This window comes from Molothrus ater, chromosome 4 (genome assembly GCF_012460135.2).
Source record: "Molothrus ater isolate BHLD 08-10-18 breed brown headed cowbird chromosome 4, BPBGC_Mater_1.1, whole genome shotgun sequence".
NCBI classification, from domain to species: domain Eukaryota; kingdom Metazoa; phylum Chordata; class Aves; order Passeriformes; family Icteridae; genus Molothrus; species Molothrus ater.
The window spans coordinates 28924423-28941459 of record NC_050481.2 but is presented as its reverse complement, the minus strand read 5'-3'; the positions used below and the strand labels follow the sequence as shown (position 1 = coordinate 28941459).

Here is a 17037-nt window from a genome sequence, read left to right as displayed (position 1 = left end):
CCCTCTCGGCGCAAGTCCCTTCTCCCCTTTAGCAGGAGGCCGCCCTGGCTCGCACACACCCCGCTCGCTGCCGGGCCTGGCTCACCGGCCATCGCCGCGCGGTGCCCGGCGGAGCCGCCCGGCGGAGCGCGGCTGCCCAGCGGCGGCAGCCAGGTACCTCCCCCCGCCGCCGCCTCCTCCGCCCCCTTTTGTGGCGGTGCCAGGCGGCCGCCGGGTTTCCTGCTGACGCCGGAGAGCCGCGGATGGGCAGGAAAGGCCGCCTCTCCTCCCGCCTCGCCCCGCCGGCAGCAGCGCGGAGCGGTGTCCGGGAGAAGCGCGGCGGAGAGGGCGCAGGTGCGGGGCGGGTCCGGCGGCCGCGAGGGCCGGGCGGCCGCGCCGAGGAGAGGGCGCCGGTCATGGCAGCCCCCGCTTCTTGAATGCTGCCAGCCGCCCCTCCGCCGCCGATGGCCGAAGCCTGGAGGCTGGAGGAGGACGAGGAGGAGCTGCGGGAGCTCGGCAGGAGGCACCGGAGGGTCGCGCTGAGCTCGGCAGCAGGTGAGCGGCGAGGGCGCGGCGGGCCGCGGCGGCGCTTCCTTTGGGCTGGCCCTGGCCCGCTCCCCGTGCCTGGATTCCTGTCGGGGGCAGGGCGGCATTGGCGGTGCCGCCCCGAGGTGTGCCGGCCCCGGCGGCCTCGCCCCAGGGCAGCTGGGTTCAGCTCAGGTGCATCCGAGCCGCAGGAGTGTGCCCGCGGGCCGCCCCCAGAGCCTGCTCCTGCTCCGAGCTCAGCACAGTCATACAGTGGCTTAAGTTAGAAGGGGACCTAAAGATCACCTGGCTCCAGCTCCGGTGCCGTGGGCAAGGACGCCTTCAGCCAGACCAGGTTGCTCAGATTCCCATCCAACCTGTCCTTCAACACGTCTAGGGATAGGGCATCCAGCACTTCTCTGGGCAACCTGTTCCACTGTTTACCACCCTGAAGCTAACATGGGCATGTGCTGACTAGCACAGACATGTCCAGGTGCACAGGGTGCTTCCTCAGGAAATTAACTGCCCATTGTTTTCAAAGTACCAAGTAGAGGAACATCTAGACAGCAAAGTTGTCGTTCATGTTTAGCCATTTCTGTGTAGGTTTGGACAGCAGGCCCCTGCAAAAAGGCAAGAACCGCTGCATGTGAGAAGGAATGGCACTGAGTGAGCAGATTGTCATTGTAGAGAGACCTGGACAACAACAAGCTTTTGTTTGAAATTATTAACTCAAGTGGACCCTGGCAGCAGCTGATATTATTTTATTTGGACATCATTGTTAATTGAGGGTCAACATGCACGTCACTGTCCTGTAGTCACTGCGGTGTGAATACAGCATTTCTTCTGTCAGTGTAAAATCCCTTCCAGGATAAATCATTTTTATAAGGTCTGTTTCCAGGTAGAATCTCACCCATGCTATATAGCTGAATTCCAAATATTCTGATTTTTAATAATTATGGTACAACTGTAACAATATAGCACCCTTTGCAATTCATGTCAGTTTGCATCCATTTGAACGAGAAATTGAGTGTCCCTTTTGTAGTTGACAAAAACACAGCAACATGAGGGATCCTAGAGGACAACTTTCAACAGGCAGGCCCTGTGGCCTTCAAATTATTTCAATGCCTGTCTGTGCAGGTGCAGGATTAGCAGGACCCTATTGAAACCACTGTGGTTTGGCATGTCTGCAGGGTTTCGCCTTGTCTGGGGTAGAGTGCAGAAAATCAGTGTTCCTATATGGTTTCCTCCACAGCAAAGTGTTCGTGCTGCTGGTTATGATGTCTGTTTTCTAAAGGTGTTTCTTCTAGAAGTTTTTATTAGTGGAAAACATAGAATTGGTACTACAGTTTATAAATCTATATAACCTTTGCCACCTTTTTGTGGAACAAAGCTTCTTCCCAGAATTTTTCTTTGGCACTGTGCTATTAACCAGTAATGTAAGGCTCTTTTTTCAATTTTTACTAGTATTTTTTCCTGAAAGCCACGCCTTGAAATGGGACCAGCACTGTTTGTTTACCTGACTGGTGTAAAGTATGTGTGAATGAATAGCATTCTGCTTGAGCTGTCTCGCCTTCTTTCCATCTGTTTGCACATCTCTAGCTGGAAAACACCACTGAGGCTCCCAGCGGAGTATTCTTAAGGCATCATTGAAGAATATCATCAAAGTAGATGAGTTTGCTGCTCTTCCCTTACTTGACCTTCATTTACCTAATTTTATTTACAAACGTTTTGAAAATTAGTGGGGCTTTTTTGCATGTCATGTGCGGTTAAGCTGCCAAAATGGTAATACAAATAGGTGTTAAATAAGCCTGCGAGATATTTTGTTGTAGGGTTTAAAAAAATGTAGTGGCATCTTAGCACGCTGTCAATTTAAGTATTTCAGTCTGTTAAACTAGTTGTGAATGCAAGCAGCTTGAATCTCTGCTGTGTTCAGCCTGTGCATGGAAGTGCATAAGGGCAGTTCATCACCTTTGTCCTGCTGGTGCAAGGCATGTGTGCAAAGTGGGAGCTGAAAGGTGAAAGTTCGCAAGTACTTCTGACTTCCTGAATGCTCAGTGGTTAGCAGTGGTTTATTGGAGAGGCAGAGCACAGGAGGCTCTGCAATGAAGAAATCGTATTTTCCCTTGAAGACACTCTACAGTTGTGCTGCACCATGTACTGTAGGATGAAGCCAGCTAGACTAAACTAACAGCTTGCTGCTGCTCTAGAGGTGTGATCTCCTTTGGGGATGTGCTCTCTTGTGTGTCAGCTCTGCTTCTCGTCCAACCTGTTGGTGAGTGAAGTCACTGGAGTTGTGGTTTGGTGGTAGCCTGGGCTGATGGACTGGGTAGCTGCCTCACTCAGAGTCCCTGTGCTTGCTAGAACCTGCACCAACCTGTTCTGGTGCATTGTCCAAGCAGAGGGATATTTTTCTAGTTCTCTTCAGTGGTTGCGAGTCTTCTGATTCAGCTCACTGTAATGGTTTTGGGTGAATGTTGAAGCTGGCGCAAGGGAAAGAGTAGGAACATGCAGCCAGAGGGAGGTAAGAGCCTATGCCAGTCAGAAGTTAGTTTGGCTTAGATTGCTGTGAAACTGCAGCCTGACAGCTGTTAGAGACCTGCTCATGGTTTGGTTTTTTGGGTTTTTTAATTTGATTCACTGGAGGGTTGATTTGTTTGGTTTTTTGCTGTGTTGGGTTGGGAGCTTTTTTGGTGGTTTAATGAGCTGAAGATGCTCGCTTAAGCAGTGGACTCCCAGAGCAGATCTTGGAGAATGGAAACTTGGAGGAATGAGATAGGCAGAACCATTTGTGTCCATGGGGTAGTATTTTCTCTGAATTCAAGGAAGTTTTTATTTGGCATGTTATGGAAAACCTGTGAGAAGATCTATTAAATACAGCAATTCGAAAACTCTTCTAAAGAAACTATTTTCCCTTTGAGAAAGTGCTGATTGAATTTTATGTATGTATATATATATATATATATGTTTTTTAGGTTATAGGGAGGAGAACATATTCTCTAAAAATTGAGAACAATGAAAGTAGCAGCATAGGTTCATTAAAACTGAATCATCTGGTCACCTGCTCTGGAAAAGGAAACCACTTTTGTTGGAAAGTTTTAGGGGTTTTAACTGCAATATAAATAATGTGATCGATTTCTACCTCCCTTGTTGCTTATTTCTGTCACATGCATTATTGTTCTGGGAAGTTACAGAGACCACAGGATATTTACTAGATTTTTTTTTTGTTTAGAATGTTTTGTTTAGAATGTTGTTTGTTTTCAATAAACAAACTGATTTTTTAAATAAATCAACTTTTTTGCTAAATAAATAAACATTAAAAAATTCCAGACAAACCAGAACAAGCTCACTAAAATGCTATTTCTCCATAGACTACAGGTTCTCTCCAGTCTAACTCTAAACCTTGATCTGGTGTGCTTTCCTATTTTCACTGCCTTTTTATTCTGTAACTACTGACTAACAAGGACTTGCAGGAAAGTTTATAGTGAAAGTAGTAAATTTTAGTAATGAACTACATTGGTTGATTATTTGTCCTTACTGTCACATTAGAGCTGAGCATCACAATATTCCAATATTATCTAAAGCACACAAGAAATTCTTAACACATTCAGTATCTGCATTATTTCACTTTGAATTCTGGCCAGTGTTCCCTGAGAAAGAATAGCCCATTATGGATGTGGCAGAAATCTCCTTACTTAAAAATAAAATGAAATTACCAAATATGGAAGCCAATAATGAAATTTATTTGAGTTGATAATGAAGACCTATGTGATTTTTACTTTAATGCATGGGTAAAAGTACAGGTGGTCAAGGCTTTGGTTTAATTTACTATTACTCTGTTTTACTTATCACAAACACTTGTCTGTGGTTTGCTCTCATGCAATGGCTGTAAATTTTGTACATGAGTTTAGCTGTGCTGATTTAAACATCTCTGGGTTGAGTTTTGTTGGGGTTTATTCCCTTCCCCTATTTCTGTTTTGCCATAGTAGTTCAGATGTTTCCTGGAACTTTTTTAACTCTACAGAGCAGTTTTAGATTATGGGTGAAATCATCTGGTTTTGGTTGGTTGATTGACTGAGTGCTTTGGGGTTTTTTATGCCAAAACAAGATTTAGTTCAGAGTTGGATCAATTCATTACGCTCCCACAATTCCCACATCAAACCTGGCACTGACTTGTTTTTGAAGCTGAGAACAATGAGCTGTATCCAGTATAACAAATTAAGGTTGAATATTTCAGTGCTCAACATGCTGAGAGGTTGTGGGGGTATGTATTTGTAGTGTGTCTGACAAAGTTCAGTGAACACTACTTTGCAGGCATCATGGACTTTTTACAGATAAATGAAGAATTTAATACAACAACGCTCAGCAGTTGTTCCCATGTTAATGCAAAACTACATATTTGGCCTTAAGAAGTAAAGAATAAGATGGTCTGAAATTCTTCATTAAATTCTTGGGTCTGAGGCTGTTTTGGTAGTGATGGTGATGTCCTTTAGGGTTCACTGGATCATAACAAGGACAGCTCAAGCTTAAGTCCTTCCCAAGAGGTGCCAATGACCCTGGAGCTCGGAGGAAGCGTGATTAGGAAAAGGGTAATTCGAAGACTTAGTTGGTTAACCGACTCTTTTATTTAAGAAGTGGAAGGATCGGCATCTTGCAGAAGAGAAGTCAGCATTGTTCAGCTGAAACTGAATTTGTTGCATGTCTGCATGCCTATGTCCTTAAGTGCTGATCTGGAAATTGTTCTGCTTGTCATACCAAGTGTAACCATTTATCCTCTTTTATTAAGAGAAGAGAAAAGAGTCTCCATCAAGTAGATAATTTGTTTTAAATAAATTCATACATCTACCTATGATCTGCTAGTCTGCCCGTGTGTACACAGGAAGCCCTTAAAAAGAGGACTAAGAGGAGCGTTCAGAATACGGGAGCAGGTGCCACAATTTTAATTATTTCTTTGTTTAGTCAGCTCACAAATTCTAGAAGCGGTGGAGTGGATGGCCAGCTGAACATTGCTTCCCTCTTTTCCCTGGGATTCAGGGAATGGATTCAGCAGGACGGCCAGCTGACCGTGTCTTCCCTCTTTTCCCTGGGATTTTCCTGGGATTCCCTGTTTTGTTTTGATAGTCCCGATGCAGATTTAGAGCTTCAGGTTTAATAACTGCTTCAGGCACCACCACAGTAAAACATTTAAGATCCAAAGAGCACAAATAATGTAATTCTCCTGTAATAATCTCTGACTGATGCTGGCATGTTGTATCTTGGAAGTATTAAGAAGATTATATGATTAAGCATTTTTTACAGCCCATTGAAATTTCTGCTATATTTCATAGTCTTTGACTGTAGCTTGTTTGAAGTAAATGTAAATATTAACTAAAGCTTTTCTGGAAGTTAAATAATATAGCCTATACATGGAAATTCTCCAGCATATCTTGAGATTCAAGTTAGTGGCAAGAAAAAAACCCGCATGCAGTTACTTGGCCCAGAGTATAAACTGAACCCCAAAGAATGTTGTGCCCTCTAAAGAAACAATGCTTCTAAAAATGAAGGCTGGTCTTACAAAAATAATTAAACTTCTGGTAGTCAATGGGGTGATTTCTTAGCCAAGTAAACTGTAGAAGGACAAATAATAATAAGTATCATTATTAAGTGATTAAATGGACCTACTTTGTTCAGGTTAGAGCCAAAGCAAGGCACAGAAGTTTATAATTGCTTAAGGAGAGATGAGTTTGTAGCCAGAGAATAACCCACAGAACTGTGATTGCACAAAGACCTTGCTGTTACCTGTGTTGTAAGCAATCATTTCCTGTCAGGGCAACAAATGATAAGTCTGGGATGTTGCATAAAGAATGGGGATAGACAGCAAAGCATAAAATGAGTCATAACCTCATTGCAAGAAGCTTTTACCAAAGTGGTTGATGTTTACTGACGGAAAATAAAGTAATATTTGTAAATAAATTTGTTAATATTTGCTTTTGAGAATATAGCCTTTGTTGTCCCAAAATGAGTTCCTTCACCCAGTGTGCAAGAGGCCAATCCACACAGAGCTGAGGTGTTTGATTTATTTAGTTCAGCTCAGAAAGGGGTCCTAGCTGGCAAATTCATAAAGCCAGTACACCAATTATCAAAACTTTTCATTATTTATACATTTTGACAAGCAGAGGCATTACTGTTTATTGGCTATAATTTATACAGTTCCCTTATTAATTAGTATTTTATTTCTGTTAGTTAAGTTGCTTTCTTTATTCTTCTGCTACTCAGCCCACATGCTCACTCTTTTGAGTATGTGGGATTCTTGAGTTGGTGGCTGTGGTCTTCCCCTGCCAGAGTTGCCTTTTACCTAGTTAGCACATTAGTTTGATGAGTTGGCTTTGTTTATTCCTCCTAATCTTGTCCTGCTGGCCTTATCTTGGACATTCTGCCCAGTGTCCTTGCAGTCTATCAGTTCAGCATTCTGTTGTGATTCTGTTTCTCAAATTCTGTACTCTGAAGTTCTCTCTTGTTTTTTCTTTCTCTATAGCTGAAGTCACTGAGGCATGTTCAGCTGCAATTACTGAGATGTTAAATGTAATTTATCTATTTGGAAGCCATGCATCACCTTGATTTAAAATCTGGAAACAACAGGGTAGTGGTGTTTACGCTCTTCATTAAAAGTTAGTGTAGTTCTGTGTGTTTTGTTTCAATAGCATCTCACACAATATATGCCATATGAAATTTTATTTTGATAGCACTAAAATAATTTTCCATGAACTTCTTTTCTTGATGATTATTATCTATAGCGAAATACAATGCTTTTGCATTCTTCAGTTTCTTTGCTTTGCTCACTTCGTGTTTGTGGCCATGGAAGTGTTGTCTGGAAGGGAGCTCTGGGGTCACCTAGTCCAGCCTCCTTCTTGAAGCAGGCCTGTTGCCAAGGCTTTGTCTAGCAATGTCTTGAAAAGTCTCCTGAAAGAGAGGGATTTACAGCCCCGGCAGGCAACCTGTTTCAGTGCTTTACTTTCAACCTGTTTCAGTGCTTTACTTTCAACCTGTTTCAGTGCTTCTTCCTAAAGGAAGAACTTTTGCTCACCTACAACCTGGGCCTCCGAAGCTACATTTGTGACCATTGCTCTATTCAATACTGTCCACTAACACCAGGAAGAGTTTGCATTTGTGATCTTTGTTACTACCCTACAAGTAGCAGTGTGCTGTGGTTAAGTAGTTTCTTTGCCTTCTGTTTTCTAGGATAGAGGAGTCTGGCCCCTTCAGCCTTCGTATTGCACAGTCCTGCCTTCCTTATTCAGGTCCTCTGACTGTATAGAAAAAATGTAGTGGAAGTGTTGTTTTCAATGCTGGCCAAGAATTTTTACTCTGCTCTTGAAAAGCAGTATGCACAAAAGGCACTGAAGCATTCCAACAGCAGATTTGGGAACACAGTATATCATCTGTTGATCTGTGGTTTATGCTTGGCAAGCATCCTTCCCTTTAGTGAAGGATGAAAATATGTTTTGTGGGAAAGCATAGATTTAGTGGCTCATGGCACGGACCAAGAAAAATTCCTGGTTTCCCCCTCAACGTTGTATAAATTTTGACAGACACAGGATCTTATGTATATCAATATTTTTAAATTGACCACTTGATGTAGTGCTGTTACACTAATTGCTTCAGGTGTTTTACATCTGTAGAGATTTGTATGGATTTCATGTTTTATTCTAAAAACATCAATTTGACATTCTGACTTAAGAATTTAGAATCTTCTGACAAAATTTAATGGAATGCTAAATAAGATGCTTCAAAGATTAACCTAATTGGTTTAGAAACTCTTGCATATGTTACAAAGCAAATATGTTCTTGCTTTTCTGCTTTCAGTGGCTGTATTTGGGTCCAGCATGAAAGGCTGGATGACAGCAAGGCTGAAAAGGTTCACACTGGAGTAGAAGCTGAATGCAACAAATTTTACTGTTCTTTTTTTTTTTTTTCCCCTAAGCTTTTAAAGAGATCATAGCATTTATTTTGTGTGTATGTGTTGCGACCTCAGTCAGCTTGTTCAGGCTTTTGAAGAAAATATGATTGGATCAGAACATGCTAAAGATTTCAAATGATTGACATCATTACTCCTGTGGTTAATAGTGGGCACACTGTCAGCCTTTCAGAGCTGTGCTAGTAGCTCGCGTGTCACAGCACACAAACTGAAAAAACAAATGTCTTCAGGAAAGTATGCAAGAAACACCTCCCAGGATTCAGTTTTTACTTCCAAGAGAAATTCCTTCCCCTTTGCAGTCAATTTCTTAGCAACTTCTGGGAGGCCTCATATGAAAGGCCCTGCTAAATTGCTGCCAATGGATTTATCTTTCACTAATTCAATTCCTTTTTTGAATCCACTTAGACTTTGTCTTCAAATCTTGCATGGTAGTGAGGAGCACAGTCATTCATTATATGAAATCAGTTACAGCCTTTTGCATACCTGTTGGTATTTCTGCTGGATAATCACTGGTTCTTGAATTATAATGATAAATTTCTTATCTGTATTCTGCTTTTTAATGTGGTCTTGATCATGGTGATTTACTTCCTTAAAAGCTTAAGTAAATTTTCAAGCACTGTGTTTACTACAAAAGGGTTCAGGTCCATTCTCCTTCTAGACAGAATATTGTATGTATAAAAGAAACTGTTTGATGTTTTTCTTCAGTTATAGCATTTAGATTCTGTTTATAAGAGATAAACTAAAATGAATATAATTTGTTTTCTCAAGGTGATAATTTTGTATTCATCATGAATTCCTTCTTGCATTAAAAACTGAGTTCTCAATATCACAGATCTATATATGAAAATTGATTCAGATTGTGCACATCTGTGCTAAATCATTTAAAAGAATTTTTGAGTGTGCAGTGTGTTGTGATCTTATTTATTATTAAAATACTGTTCGTTCATCCTGTTAGAGAGATGGGACATAAATTTCCAGAAACAAGCTCAGCATTTCAATAACTTTCTCATATTAAATTACTCCATTGCTATGCTGTATCCATTTTATAGCTGCACTTTAAGTTTAGGGTACAAATCTATTAGAAATGTGGGACTTAGGATCAAAGAAGAAGCTTTTTAAGAAGTCTGTCTCCTACCTGGTACTTGAAGAACAGCATTGTCAGGTGCCACAGTTCAACTGATGCCAAATGCTGAACGTTTTGTCATTTGTCTTAAGCTTGCCATTCTTTGCAACATCCAGTGAACTCCAAACTGACATGATGAAATACACCTGAGAATGGAGTTCCTGAGACTGGGTACCTGCCATGTCCTGCCTGGACAGTTTACCACATCCATTGTTTAAGCAGGTCAAGTCCATGCTTGGATGAGCATCACTGGAGCATGGAAAAAGTATCACTGAATGATGAAATGGGATAATGCTGCAGACCTCATGTATTCAGCTCTTATCAGCCTAACTTCAGGGAAAAAATTAGTTTTTCTGTTCTAGTGTGCAAAGCTTGCTGCAGATGACCAATATCATCTCTGGGAAATACATGGTAGCAGCTGCCGTGACATTAGGGACATTTCATTTCTGTAATTGCTGTCCTCTAGCTTGATGTTTGTGGATCCATTACCAAGAACTATTTGAAGTGTGTCATTATGGTATTTTGGCACTATAGCAATGTAGAGGTACTTATTAGTATATTTACAGAGGCTGAATGCCTCTGACAGGATCTGTAGGCCTTTTTGGTGAGTGCACAGAACTGGGGAGAGGTCTAGTAATACATGGGAGGGTAGTTATTTCCTCCAGAGTACCAAACAATTGGAACTGTCTCTGCCAGCATTACCGAGTGTTGAGAAAAGCTGTGTTTATCTGTGGTGAGCACAGGATTCTTTGTTTTGAGGGCTTTCGAATGCTTAATAACTTTGCCCTCCTTTTTCTTGGTCAAAGTAGTTTTTGAAGCCTCTCATTGACGGTAGGTGAAACTGCTTTGTGTTACCATGAGTAGCACCTGAATGGATGAAATTTGCATTTAGAAGACTGAGAACAAAATGCAGTAGCCTCATGTTGAGGGTAGAAACAGGCAAAGAATTACTTTTCTAACAGCTGCACAAGGTGACATCATGGTGCCAGGAATCCAGCTGTACATAGTGACAACTGGTCAGGATGTTCTTCCAGGACCAAAGGGCACATGTATGCAGATTTCCATGCACACGTTAGGCCAGTAATGGAGGACTCTGAGGTACCTTAAAGGGGATTTGGTAGATGTTTAACACCTTGGAGTAGATGTGGATAAATTCAGTGCACACCTCAGTAAAATGTCTTCAGAATGCTAGGTGATTCACTTCTTTAAAAACTGGATGCCGATCACTACATAATTAAATAATACCCCTTCAAACATTACTTGCTTTAATAACAGCAAAGTGCTGGGCTTCCTGTTCTGTGGAATAGTGGCAGAGTTGCACAACTTTTAGGCATGTGCTCAAAGCTGATGGAGGAGGGTTATCTCAGGGTACAACAATTTATTCATATATGCCACCATCATTAAATAAATCCATTTTTTGCACTTTCACATTAATCCCTTTTATGATGTGTCTAGGTCTTGTAGTCTTTGTTTGATGATAAAGTGCAAGAGTCCTTTTTGGGAATAATCCATTTTATGGTACTTCAGAAGTATCCTATGCACATGAGAAGCAATTGTTACATTCATTTTCCTAGAATTTTTTTATTTCTGTGTTGGGCAGAATTACTAATGTCACTGGAGGGAAAATATGTTGTTAATAGGCTTATGTCGAATGCACTTCCCTAGAAAATTAGTACTTGTAAAAAAATCAGTGATATTTAAGACTGTTCTTGTTAGGTGGACTGGGTAAACAGCCTGGGGATTCTTTAATCATAAATAGTGACAAAGGACCATAAAATACTCCAAGAACAAGCTACTGAGTATTTCAGCGGTATCTTAAGAGAAGTAAATACTTTCCTTGCCTGGTACATTTCTTCTATTTTTAGGGATACTGCTTTTTTTTTTTTTTTTTTTTTTGTGGTTGAGTATATTACAATCCTTTCTTTTCATACATTATTTTCTTTCTCTCTGTGTCATTTCATCTCCCTAGTCTCCGGATTCCTCCCACAGTGCAGACCTCTGCACTTACTTGCACTCACTGTCATGTCTGATATCTGAATTGAAAGCAATGTCACCTTTATTCTGTCAGTGGTTCACAGGATGAAATAGTCAAGAAGGAAATTTTCTTGTTTGTTTTAAAGCCAAATTTGTTTCCTGATACACAGACGGGGGAATATCTTGTGAATTGCTATTCAGCACTTTATTGTGAATCCATGTCTTGCCCACATTGAATATGACTTGGCTTCCAAGTGCTTAATCCATAAGATTACCCTGGGGACTTTTTTTGTTGAGGTTTTCCACCTCAGCAGTATGTTGTGACAGGTGAATGTACCTACACAGAAGTGTTCAAAGCTGGAGGCACTTTTGGTGCTGGATGTTCTGGTTCTCAAGTAAGGCAGACGCCTGAGGAGGAGAACAATGGAATAAATTTGGATCTTGGATATTGTGTATGAATGCTTATAAGATAGTCTGTTAAATACAGTGTCAGAAGGACAAGTTTATTCACACATCTAACTATTGCATTTTTTGTTTGTGTATCAGCACCCTTTGACAGGCAGACATAGGTAGGACCGAGTGAGCTCTGTGGTCTAGCTGAGGAATATGCAGAATCTCTGCAGGCATGCTAAATCTCTGATTCGAGAAGAAAAAGGTACTCTTATAAAAAGATAAAAGAGAATTTGCTTTTAATGGCAATGCTAGCAACATCAGAGAATTATTTTTCAGAAATGTAGATTTAACATTTTAGAAATGCCTAGAGAGAAACGTATTTTGTGGTTATAAGTCTTCTGTTCATCAAAATGTTGAGTCAATTAATACTTTCCTTAGGAAAGTATAAAAAAATAAGTAGTAGGGCTCATCTACAGTAGCTCCCACTGTGATACTGGTGGTGAACTGATACCTGTGTCTAGTTATACTTGAAGTACATAATCTAAGAATTACATTGCACTGATCAGCTGGCATGTTTTTCATGAAGATGTGGGGATTTGTACTTCCAGGAGTTGCTAATTTTTTTTAAAAAGAGCTTTAGAAGCAGCTGTGTCCTAATTTTCCTCTTTAAACAACTGTGGTAGAAGGCAAAAGTGTGGTAACATATGTATGTAATGGGTGTATTTGATTGCTTATATATTTTGTTTATCATTTATGGCTTAAGAACAAGCCCATTTCCCAGTGCTGAGTTTAGTCTAGGTTCTTACAGCACAAACCTTTTAGAGAAATGGTGATAGCTTACACAGTCTGTTTCCTTTCTCTTTTGTTTTCTGCATCTGCCCCCTCTTTTGCTGGCACATGTGCTCACACTGATGCACACACACTGTTGCTGTTGCAGTGCAGGAGAAATGTAGGAGCAAGAATGAGGGGGTGGAACTTCAGAGTCACAAAAACTAATCAACAGCAAATGTAGCATTGGCAAATGTGGCCTCTGCTGTCCAGTAAAATCCTTTTTCACTTATATGTTGTGCACTTAAAAGTGCACTAAAGGCTTTAAAGATGATTATAGTTTATTTTTAACCTTTTAAGCAAGGTAAAGATACTATAACTTAAAGTCTTGGGATAATTACATGCTTTATGGTGATCAGTAGGTTTCAAAATTAAATACTCGACTGCAGAGGTTCATTGTGTTCTCAGCTGTGTGTTGGGGTCCACCCCCAGCCATCTATCAGTTGTGTTTAAGAGTGGGGGGAAAAAAGCATTACTCCAAGTATAAAAAACTGCAGCAATGCTTTGTGCTTACAGACTCAGTTACTATTTAGCACTAAAACTGACAGACTACTATAATTTCATTGTGGGGGATGTTATAATACTGTTTTCTTCCTGGCAGTGTACTGCTCTGGAAGTCAACAGCATACTGTAGAATTTAAAGTAAGTATAAAAACTGTCCACCTTTACAATTAAAAACTCTGAGCATGTCCTGATTTTGTAGCCTTTTGCAGTAAAGGGAAAGCTATACATAAAGTAAATTTTTAAAGTTCCTTCCAAGCCTCTCATTAATCTCTGCTTGAGCCTTCTGTCTTTTAAACAACTGATAAGGGACTCTGCTGTTAAAATATTAAAATATTAAACAAATGTTCAGTTTTATGAGTTTTGCTGTATGACTGTTCCTAACAAAATTGACCAAAATTTATAGTCGATTCTACACAGTGGAATCAATTTGCATTGTTCTGGTTCCATACCTGAGGAAGTGCTGAAGGGAAGGAAGAGTGGCTTTGAGCCACAATATGCCTTAACAAACAGGCAGAAAGGTGGCAGTATCAGTGGCAGTTACTGCTTGTTCCAGTTAAAATAATACAACTAGCATTGAAAATCCCCCACAAATGCAGATCTTCTTTCCAGAAAATGTGCAATTCCTTTGAGTTAGGGCCCCATCTACACTGGCAATTAGAAATGAAAACTTGGAGTTTTTGATTCAGTTATCTGGTAGGGACTGGTGCACCATTTAGCTGTGGTCTAGATGTATATGACTGAAATAGTGGCATCACGTTTTCAGCACGATGCTTTGTAAAGCTGCTGTATTGGTCTTAGTGTTTGGCTTTGTCAAGGTCTGATGGCCTTCAGAACTCACTGGGAATTGATGCATTCAGATGCATCATCAGGATGAAAGTTGTACAGCCTCTTCCAATAATTTGCTTATCCTGAAAACATGATTTCTCTATATATTTTGATGTTGACAGCGCTGCTTAAAAGCCCATGGTTTCCATTGCTTGGTTTATTTGGAGGTTTGTCATTGTTACAGTAGCATATCATGCTTGCTTTCTCTGTGAAACCACTGCTGGGCCATTGGGGGCTAAAAACTGCTGACATGGAGACTGCTGGTTGCTCTAACTACATGTCTTCCCGGAGAGTGTTAGTGCCCTGCCTCTTTTGCTGGCTGGTCAATTCAGCAGGCATAGTTAAACTCTATTTCCCAGAAATGGGAATGGCATGTGCCCCCCTTTCCTCCCTTCAGCTTTTAAGAGATCAAGCTGTGGAATGGGGTTAAAAGTGGGAAGTTACCAGCCTCAGGAGGTAATTGCATTGAAGGTTCCCCAGTAGCTTTGCAGTTTGATGCAGCAGAATGTCTGTTAACTTTCCACTCATTTTTCAACATTTTATGTTTATACTTGAATTTTTTTCTAGTGAGAGCAAACTTTTCAGTTGAAGTCACTCTTAGCAACAAGATGCTTTGAAGAAGCTTGCAAAATAAACAGAGGAAAATAATGGCTCTACTGAGTGTGAGTTGCCTTTTTCCCTTGCTTTGCTTGTCTTCCAGAAACAAGAGTGATTGCCTTAAAAGATACTGTTTTCTGCATTGGTGGTCTTTTTGGCAAAAACTTAAGCTATTTCAGGTTTGTGGAGCAACTGAAATGATGTTGACCCAGTTATTTTTCTCCTGATGATTATACTTATATTTTCCTTGAGAAGAAAAACTTTTATGCCGTTTTAAAAACAAACAACAAAAGGAGCTAATTTTCCCAAACTTAGAGTTTAAGAGAATCACTTTTTTTTCTGAAAGCAACTGGTACATGGCATTTCTGTCTGCCACTCAGCTTTTGCATACTGAAAAAAGGCATAAGGTATCCATGCTGCCGCTGAAATACGCAGAGCATGATTTTGTAAAGAAATGCTAGATTTGCCATATTATTGTGGTATGAAGAGCAGATTTTTGTGCCTTAATGTTTTCCTTGATTCCTCTGCTGTGCTTAGAACTGGACAACAATCTTCCCAACTTCAGCCAGGAGTCTCTGACTTCTTCCACCTTGTCTGCTGCACCTACTAGCTGCTCCTTGCACTATATCCTGCTTCTGAACAAGGCTAATATATTTCTCTTGTATGGCTGTAATGTTATGAGGGCAGCAAAGGTTTTGTAAATAGTAGATGTGAATATGAAGTGGAGAAAATCTCAAGTATGGTCTGCAGGAGGTTGGAGCATGGTCAGTTCTCACGGATTGAGAGACTACAGATCTTTGGCTATGCAAATTGTGGATTGGAGAACAGGCAGAAAGAACTTCATTAACTAAAATAAACTTAGGATTGTACAGTCCGGTTTTGTAGCTTGTGAGTACTAGCTGCTTGTAAATTCCTAACATATTATACTACAGCTGCATACACAGTAAAGAATTTTATTGCTTTTAGCAACAGAAGGATAGGGAGGATAGTACTGGTGTCTTGTGTCTGGAAGGTAGTATCTGTCGCTAGAAGTGGCATTTTTTCGTGTGCATTTCCTATGCCAGAGTGCAGACAGGCTTGTTTGTTCATTTTAAGTGCTAGTCCAGCAGCATTCAGTGTTTGCTCTGATTCAACACACAGTTTTGGTTTCCAGAGTTTAGGATTGAAGAATATACAGTTTTCTGCTAGAAGGACATAATGTCCTGTAATGTTTTATAGCAATTTGTATCTTTGATATTGAGGAAAATATGTAGTGCAGGATTTCATTTTCAGATCTTTCTAACTATACAGTCTTCTTGCTTATTTCTGTTAGAAAAGATTACAAAGACATCTCTCTGCTGTTGAGGTAACATGTATAGAGAAAAGAAAATTAGTTGTGGGCATGCACTTTTGAGACTCAGCTTTTTTTAAGTCAAGGATTTGCCTACAGAATGGAAAGATTAGATCTGTGTGTGTGTGTGTGTGTATTGCAAAAAAAATTTCCTGTTTTTTCTAGGCTTTCATATTCTAGTGTTTGTAGAGGTGTGTCATAATTTGAATTGATGCTTGTACTTAATGCCAAAATAGCATTTAGAAATGCAAAATATACAGAATCACAGAATCAATTTGGTTGGAAAAGACTTCTGAGATTGAGTCCAACCTTTGACCACACCACCTTGTCAATCAGACCATGGCACCGAGTGCCATGTCCAGTCTTTCCTTAAACACCTCCTGGTACAGTGACTTCACCCCCTAATTGACTCCAAGCACATAGCTGAAAGATTGAACTCTTTGAGTCTCTCATTACGCTTGAAACTAAAACAAATTTTAAAGGTTAAGGTCACAGCAAACCTAATGTAGTGGAGGTTTTAGTTCTATTTTAAAATGTTGGCTCTTTGCTTGTAGGATTACAATTTATTCTTTTCAAGAAGATCATTATGTGTGTGGATGGTGTGCTCTCATTAAGTTTATCAGAAAATAAAATGTGCAAAACCAAATATAGCATTGCAATGCTGAAACGGGAATGAAAATAAAAGGGAGAAGGGAATCACATTGATTTCCTGAAAGAGCAGGTTGCAGCGGTGTGGGCGGGCAGTGGAGGATCTGCTGACTGGCCATGGGCTGTGTGGGAGAGCTCCCAGAGGCTGTGCTTACATGTGCTCCGACTCGGTTTCTTCCTTTTCACTCGCTCATTCACACGATTGTTTCAGCAGTGGGGGGGCTTTGTCTGAATGCTGTTAGATTGTGGCTGCTCACAGAGCAGGAGGTGCTGAGAACAAGCAACAGATGGCAAACAGATTTCAGTAGGAGGTCCGGTCTCATTTTGTTCAGTGCTCCCAGGTAAGGAGGTTACATGGTA

The 17037-nt window shown here is 40.6% G+C and overlaps 1 protein-coding gene across 2 annotated transcripts in view; it reads left to right on the top strand.

The window, feature by feature from the left end:
* Positions 1 to 363: 363 nt before the first annotated feature.
* SH3D19 (SH3 domain containing 19) overlaps positions 364 to 17037 on the top strand; it is an 81883-nt gene continuing 65209 nt past the window's right edge. For both annotated transcript variants that reach the window (XM_036382755.1, XM_036382754.1), the window contains exon 1: positions 364 to 534. In XM_036382755.1, the coding sequence (XP_036238648.1) occupies positions 417 to 534 (118 nt within the window). In that variant the 5' untranslated portion in view covers positions 364 to 416. The remainder of the gene's footprint in view (positions 535 to 17037) is intronic.